Source organism: Corvus kubaryi, unplaced genomic scaffold (genome assembly GCF_017639235.1).
Source record: "Corvus kubaryi isolate FWS band 111438036 unplaced genomic scaffold, C.kubaryi_AGA036_p1.0 37341, whole genome shotgun sequence".
Taxonomy (NCBI): Eukaryota; Metazoa; Chordata; class Aves; order Passeriformes; family Corvidae; genus Corvus; species Corvus kubaryi.
Window position 1 is genome coordinate 1,326,148 of NW_024581112.1, and position 15,269 is coordinate 1,341,416.

Consider the following 15,269-nt stretch of genomic DNA (forward strand, 5'->3'; position numbering starts at 1 on the left):
AGCACTTTTGTATTAGGGGAATATAATGCTTTCTGCCCCCAAGTTATAGTATCATGTCAACACTCAACAGTCATGCAGAACATTTTTCTCAGTCCCATGAGGGATTTTGCTGTCATTTAAACACTTGGGGAGCTCAACTTATGTCCTATGGGTAGCTGCAGACAATTCAGAAAGCTTCATGTGATGGCAAAATGAAATCCCAGAGAGCAAACAATACAGCTTTGGGAATCTTCCTGCCAGCCCCCAGAGGAACAGTACTGAAGCACTGAGGTATAGGATTATGAGATTACAGTACACATTACACTGAGATAAATACAGCACTATACAAAGCATACTCTCTGTGCAGTACAAGTAGGCAGGGAACCCACTCTCCTTTCAAGCCCCACCTGGGGCCTTGGTTACAAGACTATTTCAGGTATCCACAAGCTCCCATCACAAGAGTCTTGGCAGAGTTCCCTGAATGCTTCAGTTCAGAAAGTGCAGATGCTTCAGTCACTGCACTAAGCTGTCAGACTTCAGGGTAAGTTCTTTGTTCAGTGCACTGGCAGAACTAAAGCAATATCTCAGTACATTCACTCAAGAGTTCAATTACTCTGAATTTACAGCACCAATATTTTGGAAGTCTACTACATATTTAAAGATCTTGACAGATCCTCACTCATACAAGCAGCGGCATTTTAGTGCAGCTGGTACAGACCTCATAAAACTATGCTTGTTGGCTGGAGTCCTTGAGACATTAGCAAAAGTTTTCGTTGGTAATTGAAATTACACTACGGCAACTGTTCTGCACTCAAAAATGAAACCGTTAAATGCTAACATAACTACTAAAAAAGACAAAAAGATCAGTACCAGATGGGAACACTACTGTGTGTTACTGGCCTTCCTAACCAATAAACCAGATGTTAGGAAGAAAATAAAAAATGTTTGTCACATTCTTCCTTGTATTACTGCAAACTAATAAGAAATATTCAGTGGGTATGTAATGAATGAATGTAATGAATTCAAGTACACCTTTTAAAAAAGATACAGAGCAATGCATAACCCTACCATCAATTTTAAGTTCCTTATGAGATGCTGGAAAGCAGTAATGTCATTAAAGTAAATGAAACTGTTTGGGTGGTTTTTGTACTCATGGTGTTTTCTTCTGCTTCTTAGCAATGACCATCCTACATATGCCTCTTTCTGGACTCTGAACAATAAATATTCAGAGCACAATGTTATTTTTGTGGCTTCCTCTGAAACTTGAAAATCAAACCACGTGTATATTTGCACAGCATTTGGAGAAATATGTTCTTAAATTCCCCATTTCCAGGTTTACCCTAAGATAACAACGTAAGGTAATGCTTATAATGGCTCCAGATATTGTAAAACACAACTTAGTGTACAGAAACCTCTTTGGAGTATTGCATATTCTTCATCTGAAATTCCTTACACTTTCAAAATAAGGCAAACTCAAAAAATCCATGTGTGTTTAATTTCCTGAAAGTCTTTCCTTCACATTAAGCAGGAGGACTGCAGAAGCATTCAATTTAATTTTAATATAAGTATAATAAATTATATTCTTGTATGAAGGCTACAAGAAATTCAGTCATTGGGGGAAGTGTATAATATTTAAAAATAAAATATGTGGACCCATTATTCTGTGTACTTGTAACCTGATCATCTTCCATTTTTTCTCTTGCCCATCTGCATCTCTTTCTTTATTTTGTTTTGTATGCTCGATTCTGCCTTACCTCGCATGAGGATTGAACTCTATAGGGAAGGGTTCACATGACCTCTAAGTGAATGGATGAAATGGAAACCTAAGTTTTATCTGGACTCCCTACTTGTTCATAACTCAGCTGGGTTTGATAAGAAAATAGAAGAACAGATGAACCCTAGTAGCAATCCTGCAACCTACCTGCATAATAAGTAAAAGTTCTCTTGTTTCTGTCAAAAACAAACCACCGTTTTTTCCATGTTTTAATTTTTCCTCCCATTTTAATCAGAAAGCCTCGGCAGGTCTTCTCTGTGAGAGAAATGTGGTAACAGGTCTCTATGTTGTGCCCAGCTGTTTCAATGTGACTTCGTAGGTCAAAGTCTTCCTTTCTAACAGGCAAATAGCGAGTCAAGGGACGGGCCTACAGGAAAGAAAAGAAAATCATATGATTTTTAAGAGAAGCCTTATCATCTCCTACTCTTTCTGCTGCAAGGATGTAAGTGAAAGCTGCTCATAGAGTCTAAGAATAAATGTAAGAAAAATAAAGAGCTTTTACTGCAGCTGTATTTTTCTTGAAAAATTCTTTAAACTTCTAACTTTACAGTGTTGGCTACCTTTGTAAAAGCCAGATAGAGCATAGAAGTTTCTTGAAATCAACAGCTGATAAGCTGGTAAAATAGGGGCCACAGCACAGAAAAGTTGTCTTAGAGAAGACATTAATTAAATGTAAGGGTGTGTTGCTACCTTAGATGAAGTCCAAGAACTTCATATGTAGGATGTTAAGCAAACCCTTTATTTTTCTGGATCAAATACTCACTGCACACATGTCACTCCTTAATTCTACTGCTACAGGTATTTTCATGCAGAGTATAATATATAAATAAATGCTATTACGGGAAACATTAATAATAGGAGTGAACTGTAATTGCCAGTTAGTTTCAGGGGTTGCAGTGAAAAAAACAATTATTTTCTGCTGAACAAATTAACTGTGATATCTAGTTCACAGATATCTAGGTATGGAGAGCTGAAGTGCATCCTTCTTCAAGAGACAGCAAAGCACTGCAGGAGACAGTGCCTCATTCTTGACTGCAGTTCAAGACTCTGCATCAGGCCTGGATAGTGTCAGTTGGGAGAACAAGGAGAAGACAGTGATTTGGAACCTCTGCCAACTGAGGGAATATTCTTGTTCTCTGTGCCTGGAGGGTCTATGCACAATCACCACCCCCCTCACGTTAAACACAGAAGACAGGTCTCCCTGAGAAGGCTCCTGCCGCAGTTGAAGCAGAGAGAGGCTACTTCGGAACAGAAGCTGATTTTAGGTGCTTTCAAGATCTGTGAAAGGAGCATCTCCCTTTCTCCCTCTAGACTCCAGAGAAGTCAGTGACCTGGAGAAACTAATCTGCCCCTGCTCCATTCCTAAAGTTAGCCTGTTAAATCCCACTGTGAGTCTCAAATCAAAGGGATTTTCCCTCATTGCATTCTTAGGAGCCTCTTGGTGCAATAGGAGCTGTGTTGCCCACAAGAACCCTTAGCACCCTTCTAAAGTTATGCAGTGCTGTATGGTACAAGCTGGCACCAGTTCTGGCAAGTGCAAGGGTGGAGTTTCTTCCTCTCATTTACGTTTTTAAGTGGGGGAACAAAAAATTGGTCTCACTGTACAAAGGAAAGAAAAAAGAAAAAAACCCAGTAATTTTTGACAAACAGTTTTTGTCTTCCTGCCAATTCAGCCTTCAGCCTCTCTGCCAAGTCTGCCAATTAGCAGTAACTGACAGGACATTCTATTACAACACGTGCACGCTCTAATTTGGGATAAAGATATCAGCATTGCATCGTTGTTTACGCCATACTTGAGTTGTCAACAAAATTTCTTAGAAAAATAGAAGGCAACCAAGCAAGTAAAATTTAGCATTCATAATTACACTTTATATAAAAACAAGGGAATGAGTCTATTTAACTAGAAACAGCTGGTTAACCATCAGCAAAGGTAGCACAGATAAAACCAGAAAGATATTCCAATATGACATGGAATCTTCTGCACTCAAATACTTCTATTAAGATGGAGACATTTTCTTGCTCTGGTGTACTAGCAATGACTGCCTAGTCTATTTGCTGTACCTTATAGATGTTATTGGTTTTGGAGGAATAAACAAATAGGTAAGACCCTAAGCCTACAGAAAACTCAAGGTACCTCTAAGCCTGAGAAGAAGCAAAAATATGTAGAAAGTAAAACTTTTAAAATTAAGTAATATTTCTCATTGTATAGTCCCATTAATTTTAGAAGAGAATAATATTTACTCTCTGCTGTAGATGGGGAGCTGAAAAAACTTCCTTATCTGTCTTTTCCTTTTTGGTCAAATGTTTGGAAGTAATAATACACATTTCAAGGTATTTTATGCATTAAAAGAAAAAACTAAACAAATCAAAACCCACCAGCTCCACACCAATGCTTTATAAAATTAACACACAAATTTCTGTTGTTCTGGCCAAACAATTCTGCTCTGCCTGTATTTAGTAACAAACTTTATAGGATTAATATTGATACTTTATATATAAAATGCTAAATAGATACCTATGCTGTTATCTAACTTTAAATGAATACTTGGCTCCAAGAGCCCAAACATACTTCTAGCAAAGGAATTGCACCTCAGAAATACTAAATCCATTTGTTCAGCTGAAAGCAGTCCTGTTTACCATTGGCAGAAATACACTTAGTCCTTTCTGTATATGAAGGGGAAGCCTTACACTTCAAAACCACTTCACATCCACATTATCTGACCTGTGCTCTTTGTTTCTCACGTATTTTGACTTCCTTTTCAATTAGTTTTTGCCTCTGGCTTGTTTCTTCCTCCAGTCTTTTCTCCAGTTGCTCTCTGCGGCGTTTTTCTTCTTCCAGAGCTCTTTTCTTAGCTTCCATCTCCCGTTCCTAGATACCACAGCACACACAGAACTTCAATTATATGTGAAACTATAGTTGGCAATGTCATTTCTAAGCTAGGGCTAAATACCTTTTTGTCCCTTAAATAGGCAGAAATATATGTCCAGCACTGTGGACTGAAATTCAGAATAAGAATTGCAAATAGAAATGAAGGTTCTTCTTAAGCAGCTTCCCCAGCAGGTGTCAAACTAATGCTGACCAAGTTTCTGATGGGATTTTGCCATCAACTCGCCCTTTGAGATAGCAGATATTGCATATGGGCTCAAGGTTGTAGTGTGAGGTCAAGCCAAGGGGAAAGAGGTAATTTTTAAGTGTCTATTAGGTATAAGCTGGGTAGGGTTCTATGTTGCATTTAGGAGAACATTATCCAAACTAACATGCCTACTCTTAGTTATTCAAAATTATGCTTACCCTGGTCTCAAGAAGCCGAGTCTTTTCAGCATGCGCTTGTTTGAGAAGTCTCTCCATCTCCTCTATTCTTGCAACGTTTGAAGTGCTAGCACTGCAAAAAAGACCCATTATTTCTTATTTAAAGGAATAGTTGGTATTTAAATAAATATTTTGCAGTCCAACATAGTTTAAGAATGGAGTTGATAGTGTTCTGATCCAATTCAGTGCAGTAGCCACTAACAAAAAAAGAGGTATGTTTGGTGAGTTGTGAATGACTACAGCAGTTCTGTTTCTTCCATACTTTAAGCATTTCTAGAAAAAAAGTGATTCTCTCACCTTAAACGTGGTAGAATATAACATACATTTTAAATAGGTCAGAACAAAGCATCATACATTGTTTTCCTTTAAAGTCTGATACGGCTAGAAAATATTCTCAAACACCATCTATAACAGCCTGAATTAATTTTGCTAAAGGGAAATTTTGTCAAGGAGAAATAACTGCCTATCTTTCAGATTTTATCAACAAAATCAGCTTACACTCTTTTCTTCTTCCACCAAAGTTTGCCTTGTGAGAAGCAGAAAGACCTGTTGTAAAGGGTCCTTTCTGTTTTTTGTATTGATTTGGGATATTTGTTTGTGTTGCTTTTGTTTTCCTTCTGGCATTGGCTGCAAGAGTCAGAGGGAAGCACAAGAGCAAACAGCACCAGTGAAATTCAACAGCTGTTGCAGCTTCCCAGTCCTGGGCTGGAGACGGGACTTAGAAGATGGCCCGAGGTAGCTCAGACAGCACCAAAAGGGTCCTTCAAATGGTCAGAGCAGGAAGTCAGAGAGAGAAAGGTTTCACATCATTGGCACGTTAGATCAATGCAGAGAGTTAGTTCCCAGCCTGTCTCCACCTATCAGAAACTTGCTGACTATCCCTTTAAAACAGAAATCCTCAAAACCCCAATCCTAATGTTTTTCCTTTAAAAAAAGCAAAAACAACCAATGCAAAAAAGCCCAAACAAACCACCCAGCAGAATGACTGCCACTGGTATTTTCTGAAACTCTTAACAGTGATAATGACTAAAAGGGGAAATCAGGGGGCTTCCCTGCCCCAGCAAACAGATGCTAAGTAAAACACAGCATGCTAGCCAAAAAAGTTGGCCTTGTGTTCACAAGGGATTCATAGTGCTGCGACAAATCTGTACTTAATTATCAGCCTCTGTTTATGCTTCTGAAACTGCTGGGGCTGGACTGTGAGCAGGAATGAAAGCACTACCATAATGTCAGAAATGAAAAACAGACTGTCACGAGAAAATTGTTTGCACACAATTTTGAGACTCATCTGGACTTTTAACACAGATCATGGAAATTTCTTTCATCTGAGAAATGGTGTCTGAGCTGACAGCCTCTGAGGATGGGAAAAGCAAGCCTTTCATTGTCATCTCTTAATTTTTACTGACCCAGAAAAGGGAGAGAAAAGGGCAAAAAGACTGTTGGAGGAAGCCTAAGTGTTTCAGCTTAAGCATCTAGTTGGTTAACATGGTGGACTTGTGGAACAAGGGTACGTCATCAATGGCAGATGTCCTTGAGAATTTCTTATCAGAGGAAATTCCTTCCCTGTAGTGACCAGGAGAGGAAGCACTGACTGCTCTGTAGACTTCAGCATTATCACTTAACTTCTCTATATTTTTATTTTCCATCTTTCAAAAAATAGGTGAGAAGTAGTTAAACCTGATTATGAGAAGCTACACAAATATGATGCCTGTCGAATGATCTTACATTTTCTTAACCGATCAGCAGCATTCACACTATCGCAGTGTCAACATGTACATGTACATATTCTCTTTTTTCATTATGCCCCTATTACCACTGCAGGATCAGAAGGAAAGAAGATTTACCTGGAAATGTTATCTGGTGAGCACGCTGATATGCTTGTCTCCATACTGTCAGAACTGTCTAAGCTTAATGTATCAAAGGCATGGTCCTTGTAACTACGATCTGGGTAATGGAAACTGTTCAAATACACATTGGATTCTGATGCTGTTCTGCTGTAGAATTCTGGAGACTTCTGCCTTTGGTTTTCACAGATGCGCTGATGGTTGTACCCTATAAAGTACAGAGGAAACATTGATTTTACACAAAAATTATGTGACAGGAGCATAACTTGTTAGCTGCACAAGTGTTTTGAACATCACCTCAGTCTTTACGGCGCTGTGAGCAAGGTACTACAATATTGCAGTTAATTTACAAGTTAGTCACACTGAAATAAAAGCTTTAAATACCTGTTTTATCTATGATGGATTCAAATATATGCATATTAGTATAGCTGACTTTTCAATCTATGTTCTTGTATGTGTATTATGAAAATCTAATTTGAACAAATGAAATTTACATTTTAAGATTAAACTTAGGCCTAATTTGGAAAGTAATGCAGTTAAATTCGGAGATTTAGAAGAAATGACACTGACTAATTAGAGAAAAAGGAAAAACGTCCTGATATTGAATATTCTTGAGTACTTGTCTGGTGGACTTTATTGAATATGGATTTTTTTTTTGTCTCTTTGGGAAAACTTTGCCTTCTGGTAACTACAATTGGACTCTTAGTTTCAGCTGAAATAATACTGACTGCTTGTTATAGAATCATAGTTACTGATGTAGAGGTACTTTACTGGAGTTTTGAAACTGCAGTTCACCCTATAGAATTGAAACAGATCCTTATAGCTCAATGATCTTGAAGAAAAATAAGATTCATTCAAAGGCTCTGCTGCTATATTTTCACAAAAACATTTTTTTCTGAAGTCATCCTTCTTGAACACAAGGAACTTTGTTTGGCTTTGTGTCCTTTGAAAATGTCTCTTCACAATTATTTTTACCCTGTGTCTCCATTGCACTTTGAAAGTAATGCAGACTTAGAGAGAGGATGTTGAGCTTGCCTGATGAAGAGGAGAGTATAAATGACAGTTGTCATTTTAACTGCTGAAGTATTTTACAGTGCCCTTTTAAGGGTTTTTCAATCTATGTGATTACAAATGCAACTGGCACTGCTCATCTTTCCCTTCAATGAATGCAAGAAGTGAGACTTTCTCACATTTCTGATACTCAGTCAGGTTTATAATATTCTCTGCACATTCCTGACCCAAATTCTGAGCTGCTGGCAGAGCTGGAGATTAGGAAGCACTGATAGACTACATGAAAACCTCATATTCTTACAGGAAGGCAGCAACTGACATTCCACATATTTAAGATAAACAGACACAGGAAAAGTGCAGACAAATGTACAAACGCAGCAAGGTCCAGATAAAAGTTTTTACTAGACACCATTAAGACACCAATGTGAGGAAAACATGCTTAAAGTGCAAATATTTTTCTGCCTTATTCTCATTCCCTATCTGTACATACAAGGTTACTCTCTGGTATTTTTTGCCATGCCAGAGCTGGGAGAGTCCCAGTTCATAGAGCCAACAACTGCAGTTATCTGAAAAGTGTGTCTGCAGCTGAATGATTAAAGCATGTCATTAAAGAAACTGTGCCCTACAAGCATTTCCAAGTTAGTTTCCTCCTCACTTCCCTCTGTACCATACAAAACTTTCTTGGAGATAGTTAAAGCTGGTTTCTAAGGAACTAATAGGACTCATTTGCCATTTAAAAGAACACTAAATTTCCATAAAAGTTCAATTGCATCGATTAGTAAAAGAGACAAAAGGGACACAAAGACACCTCAGTAGTCATAAGTAATAGCATCACACAACACAGGTGTTACTGATTCATATGCAGTTTGCTTTTTTCCCTCTTATTTTGACAAATGCTTCTGTTATTGCAGATAAGCAATTACCTTTCATGCTCGAACCTTTGGAATGACTAATTGCTTCTGTGAAATGGTAATCAGTGATTCATTAGGGAAAGAGAGAAAAAAATTAATTACTGAAAAACTTTATTCAAATGCATGTTTTTCTGTTGAGCCCTCTACAAATCCTTGCCTACTCAGAAATCTTAATTCCATATTTTATATTTCACTGAAAAATAAACTCATCTAAAAGGCATAGAGCAGCATAGCAGTGCTACAAATGCTCTATCCCCTAAGATAAAGAACACATTTTTGAGGAAAACATTTATCAGTTAAATTTATGCAATCATGCAAATGTAACTAAACACTGCAAGAAATCAACATTTGTTAGGTTGCAAAATGAGATGCATTCATGGAAACAAAGCATAATTCAGTGTTCTCCTTTTATCTTCAACAGGCAGCTCAAAGGTCAGGATCAGCTCTGTACCAACACCACCAGGCTTCACAACCAAGCTGCCTCCATCACAGCCACACCTACACACTGGGCAGGCACCATCTGTTGTTCAAGGAATTTTTAACTGCTCAGGTGCCTATTTACACAACATGCACTTAAAAATATTAGACTCCTTGTAAAATCCAGTACTTAACTAAAATTTTCCTACAAGCCAAGATTAGTATCAGTCAAGTCTAAGCTGATACAGGAGCTAAAATGTTTGTTGTTGCATTGGTTTTACTACAGAGCTCCACTGCTCTGCAGCAAACCCGTAAACTTAACAATGTTAACAGCCACAGTGTTGAGAAAAATATTGCAATTATCCATAAAGCCATGTCATCAAAGAAAAACATTCCAAAGGAGTTACTGCAGAATCACAAGAGCCAGGTATACCACCACAAAATTATGGTGAGGGTAGAACTAAAAGTGAAAGCTGTTATTAAAAGTGGCACTGTCAAGTATGTAAAAAACCCAATAGTACTTTATGAAAATGATCCCATTACATTTTTCTTTTATTCCTATTCTTTCTTCTTTCTCTCTCTTTTTTTTTTTTTTCTTTTTAAAGATTGACATTAACATGTCAAGATACATTTGTTGTGTGGAAACATGCCAAAGTAGGAAGCCGAAGTCTGTCTACCTTGTCATTGTCACCTACAGATCTGCAAAGACTTCTAAATTTTCTGCTCTACTTGTGAGGCTATGAGCAAAGAAGCAAAAAATTAGGCCTGTGCAAAGCCACAGCTCTGCAGATATCAGCATAAGTCAGAAGTTTTGTTGTGACAGGTTATTTGACAGCAGGAAAAAAAGTATTTTTGAAGTGCTATCATTATTTAACCATTAGTTAAAAGTTTTTCAAGAGTCTGGGAACTACTTGACAGTGCTGATTCAACTGGTACTTTTGGAAAAACATCACATGAGAGATACAGCCAGGGAAAGGGATGTTTTCATACCTTTTCTGTTTTTTCCTGAGTTTGACAAGAAAAAGAGTGAAAAACAAACAAAAAAGGCAGACTGCTTTGAAAAATTTCTAAATTGTTTGAACAAATATCCCTTGCTTGCAGTATACTGTTTTTTTTTTTTTTTATACAGAGCTTAGAAAGGACAGAAATAATCATCTCGCTGGTACCTAACTTCTCTGTCCCAACAGCTTTGTTCCCAGTGCTGTGTCTGGTCTTACACCTTAATTCCCAGCTAACCATTCCTTCTTCCCTTCTGGAGTCCATCCTGCAGTCCATGGGACTGCATTAGCTAACCCTCCTTGCTCCTGCCTGTCCTTGTGCAAGCTTCTGGCACCCAGAACTCCCTGTGAGCCCCAAGCCTCCAACTGCGCAGGGTGAGGTCTCAAGATTGTACCAAATAGCAGCTTCTTCATTCTGTTTTTGCATATGGTTTGGGTACAAAGGCATGTACACAGCAGGTGAATTTATAAATACAGTCCTTCAAAAATACCTCATGAATGGCTGCTAAGAAATACCTTTTTCCACTAATGATTTAAAACAAATATGTGTCCTCTAAAACATTTAAGTTGCTCTTAACTCAAGCTATGATTACTGACAGTGACTGTTTCTTTCCATAACAATTATTGAACTCACATGACTGACTGAACACCGCTTGATAGTCCTGGAATACAGACTATTTAATAATTAAAAACCTATGAAAATATTTACTACTGCATCCAGCCTAAAATTTATTCATAGATATTACTTGTTTCTTCATAAAACAAATGAGATTGAAATCCATGTTCAAACCCAAGTTGCTGCTCTTAATTTCTTGATTTCACTTTTAACTTTGCTTTTTTTTCAGCTCAGACTTTTACATTTACCTTCTTGGACTGAAATAAGAAAAACTGGAGAAAGCATATTGGAGAAAACTCAATTCAGACCATGACTAGTGTAGTGATAACACTCAGATAATATCTTTAAACCAGCCGAGCTGCTGCTGCCTCCAGCCAGCATTGAATAGACTTGTTTTCAGATCTATATGCACACACCAGAACATCTGATCTAGAACTTTGCTCAATGCTGTCAAGCCTGAAGGAGCACAGGTCCTACTAATAGGACTTCTGGAGCACATCATCCTCTTTGGACAGCAGTTTGTGGGTCACTGCTTGATAGCCAGGACTCCAGACTGAGTGGATGAAGTGGCATTTATCATGTGAGACCCTGGCTCACCACTGAGCCCAGTTCCAGTGCACTGGGTGCAGCCCTATGCCCAAGGTATCAGGAAGCCAAGACGCCCATGTTGTTTGCAATATATCACCTTGACCACAGAAAACTGATGGAGTGAAAAACCTGTCAAGTGGGGAAAGAAATGCAGGGAAAGCAAGAGCTGACTCACTACACATGATAGGTAGAGAACACTTTTTATCTATTCATCACCTTTTTTAGGTGAACAACTAACTTTTGGAGCAGGAAGATTAGAGAGCTCGTATTTATCAGTATAATCAGACTTTACATTTATGGAGTTCCACTGATTTGTTCATAAATCTTCTGAAAAATATTAACTTAGTCTGAAAAGGCAAACCTGATCTACCTCAAGAATGTTTTTATAATAGATTATCTGTATTTATTATAAAATAAACATTTATCATTGGTGATGGAATAAAAAAACATCTCCAAGGACATTCATTGACATGACATTTGGCTTGGATTTCAAAGATGTATTTAAAGATGTCTGCTGAAATTAATCTTAGTTACTCAGTCTCAAGTCCCGTTGATTTTAGTGGAAGACAAGTAAGATTTCAGAATTTTAATGGATGCTGATATTCCATTTCAGTGGTCTTGTGTGGTGCTTTGAAGCAGTACATCCTGTTCAAAACATGACCCAAATCTCACTGTTCCACAGAAATGCATTTTCTTTACTTTTGACTTTGAAGAAAGTTTGTTTTCCCTCTGTGTGCTGAGCATGGGTATAAAGTGTGAGGGGAAACCAGAAATCCAACCAAGTTAAACTCAGTCCCTTCCCTTCTCAAACCATGACATTTATTAAGGCTTTACCTGTGAAGCTGAATGAAAGGTGCTTGAAGACTGTTTTTTCCAGCCCTTCTGTATAGCTGGATAGAAATTCTCTGGGATCTGACTCCAGCCACCTGGCTTGGATATTCCTGTCCTTGCTGAGTTCTGCACTGCAGTGCAGAGAGCCCTGCAAACACTTTTGTGGTGTGTTACCCAGACAAAGGAGCTTTCCCCAACCTAGAAACATGGCACTTCAGTGCAAAAGCAGTTATACTCTTCAAGTTCCTCCAACAGCAATAAATTCAAGGAGCTTGAGGTTGAACAGAAAGGGAATAAACCCTTTAGTAAGTACTAAGAGAGGCCATGAATGATCCTTGTGTTCCTATATCCTTCCTGTTAACGACTCTTTGAAAATCCTGTGACAGTTCAAATAAAGCACCTGTCAGCAGCATTGTTTCCCTTTGGCAAAGCTAATGTTTCAGAAGAGGACATCTAGAACTGTTCTCTTTCCCAGTACAAATTAATCCCTTAAGGCTCTCTTCATAATTTTCTATTTCCATTCAAACTGTTGATCTTTCAAAAAATAACAGCCAACTAGTATGATGAGCAGTATAGCACATGATTCCTCAACGGCATACGAAAAGTGCTATGCCAGCTGCCCCAATGAATACATCTTGCTCATTCTCCCCTGCCTCTCTTCTTTGTCATGCCATAATTCGATTTTGATTCGTGAGGTTTCTCTCTTTCTCACTCTTAAGACAAGAAATCTACTCTTAGACTGTCTTAATTTCACCGTGACAAAAAATTTAACATTAGAAGTGATTTACTTTTAAAACCCTTGCCTGTGTTAGATTTGGTAACACTCTAAAGTTGTGTTTTAGGTCACACACTAACACTCTTTGCAACCGTTTTACAGAAATATTTCCAATTTTAAATACTTGATCTCTTGTCAAAGTTTAGCCAAAACATCCCTATTGATTTTCAGACAGAAATAACATCACAGTGGCGAGTCTGAACGTAATTGCAAGCTATTCCACCTTTGCACACGTGTTACATCAAGGATGCTTTCCAAGCTGAGCATGAAGCTCCTTTTGTATTGTACCTGAAATACGTAAAGGTAAGTTAGCCACAACACTGCAGACTTGTGTAAGGCCTGCTGCATAACTACAGCTCAAAACCAACAAATCACAACTGGATCAGCGCTATAAAGGGGCTGTAGTAAGTCACGATCCTTTCTCAGCTTGCTTGTTCCATCCCTGCATTAAGTCATCTTGGTGCATATGACTGACGTCAGTCATTGCCGTGATCTTTAATAGCTGCAAGCTCTGACAAGTCCTGTAACAACGGGGTGGATCTAGCTCAGCTCAGGCTCAGTTAGTGCAGTTCTACACAAGGACCTCTTGCACTGATATTGATAATGGTGATGCAGATGCTGGAAAGAAAATAAACTGACAGATGGCACTGAGGAGTGCTTCCTTTTGAAGATGGGACACATCAATAATACATCTCATTAAGGCAGAAAATAGGTGTATTGACTCAAGTCAACAAACAACAGACACAGAATCCCATAGCCTACAAGATCACGTTTCAGAGGTGTAGCTTGCTTTTGGATCTGCAACTGCTGTATCCCTATTAAAAAACACAGCCATCTATCCACAACAGAACAGCTCTCTTCCTTCCTATTTTGTAGCCCAAATATTTAAGACCACTTATAATACCACAGTCACAGCTTCTTAAAGTTATCTCTCTCTGGGGAATTTATCCAAGCAAAAACATGTGCCTGTGAAAAACAATTTTTAAATCCCAACATAAAAAAAAAAGGGAAGGAAAAAAAGAAAGAACATATAATATATTGCTTCAAAATCACTCACAGAAATTACCCAGTTAACACAATGTGTACTTTCAATATACTTTTCTTGTGTACTGGATTATATTTGGTGACCATGTACTTCAAAACTACACATGCACCTACGTCCTAATATTAACATCTTATTTTGCCAATATCAAAAAATCAATTACATTTAGAGCTTGCTTTTGTCACCAAGAAGTAAACTTTTATTTTACATGTCTGTTTGTCTGTTTCAGGCTTATTTATGAAGAATTGAACACTGATTTTAAACAGAAATGAAACAATGAAAAGGTCTTACCTTTGTGCATCCTTCTCGACTCCGAGTCTTTGGTCATGGTTGCCAGGCAGTGAGGAAGTACACTGCCACAGCTGTTGCTCTGTCCTAATGGTAAATGTCCCTGCAGGAAATTTTGTAAATACGTGCTTAAAACTGTATTTCAAGACTTATTTTATCAGCAATGGCAAAATAATGTGCTTTGTCATGGATATTAATGTCATGTCGTATCAATCAGCCATGGATATTTCCATTATGTACAGTCTCTATTAGGCCAAAATGTTTTCAGAGTAGTACCTCCACCTTCCTGCTGTATGTTGATTTACCGTGTCACAAATAAAGAGTATTTTCACTTTATACATAACTTTACCATTTAGAGGCCTTCAGCAGGAAAGAAAACAAGTTGTGTCTCTAGAATCAATTTAAACCAGCCTGAAAATACAATCCTTGAGACAGAAATTGTGCATTTATGATTAATGTACTACAGCATGGCATTTCCAGAGGTCAGAAGAATGGCTGGAAGTGCAGAGGGTTTCATATACATTCCCATTTGTTAATAAACCTGCAGTCCGTTCAAAGTCAACTTGATATGTGAATTTGGGGGGTTACATAATGCTTAGGGTGCTACCCAGCCTTCCCTCTAACACAACACAGGATTTCCTGCAGAGGCTGGAAGGCTGTGAGTAGCAGCAGCCACGTACTTTGTTTGTGATGTTGCGTCCCAGCGTGGCGCTGTTGAAGTGGGGAGACACAGACGGGGCAGTTTTCTTGCGGGGTAAAGTATCGCTCAGGTACGTGCACTCCCTGTGCTGCTTCTTGCGCTCCTCCAGATTTCTGAAATGCTTCACGGGGAATTCATTACAGTTTTGACAAAATGAATTGATGCACTTGCTCAGTTATACTCTA

The 15,269-nt window shown here is 38.2% G+C and overlaps 1 protein-coding gene across 16 annotated transcripts in view; it reads right to left on the reverse strand.

Annotated features, from left to right (window-relative positions):
* PHLDB2 (pleckstrin homology like domain family B member 2) overlaps positions 1-15,269 on the reverse strand; it is a 65,767-nt gene that overhangs the window by 3,388 nt on the left and 47,110 nt on the right. For 9 of the 16 annotated variants that reach the window (XM_042031540.1, XM_042031539.1, XM_042031543.1 and 6 more), the window contains 7 exons: positions 15,065-15,205; positions 14,388-14,487; positions 8,842-8,877; positions 6,908-7,115; positions 5,046-5,136; positions 4,476-4,622; positions 1,901-2,120 (listed from right to left, as the gene is read on the reverse strand). In XM_042031540.1, coding sequence (XP_041887474.1) covers positions 1,901-2,120; positions 4,476-4,622; positions 5,046-5,136; positions 6,908-7,115; positions 8,842-8,877; positions 14,388-14,487; positions 15,065-15,205 — 943 coding nt within the window. The remainder of the gene's footprint in view (positions 1-1,900; positions 2,121-4,475; positions 4,623-5,045; positions 5,137-6,907; positions 7,116-8,841; positions 8,878-14,387; positions 14,488-15,064; positions 15,206-15,269) is intronic. The other 7 variants (XM_042031542.1, XM_042031547.1, XM_042031549.1 and 4 more) reach the window with 3 other exon arrangements.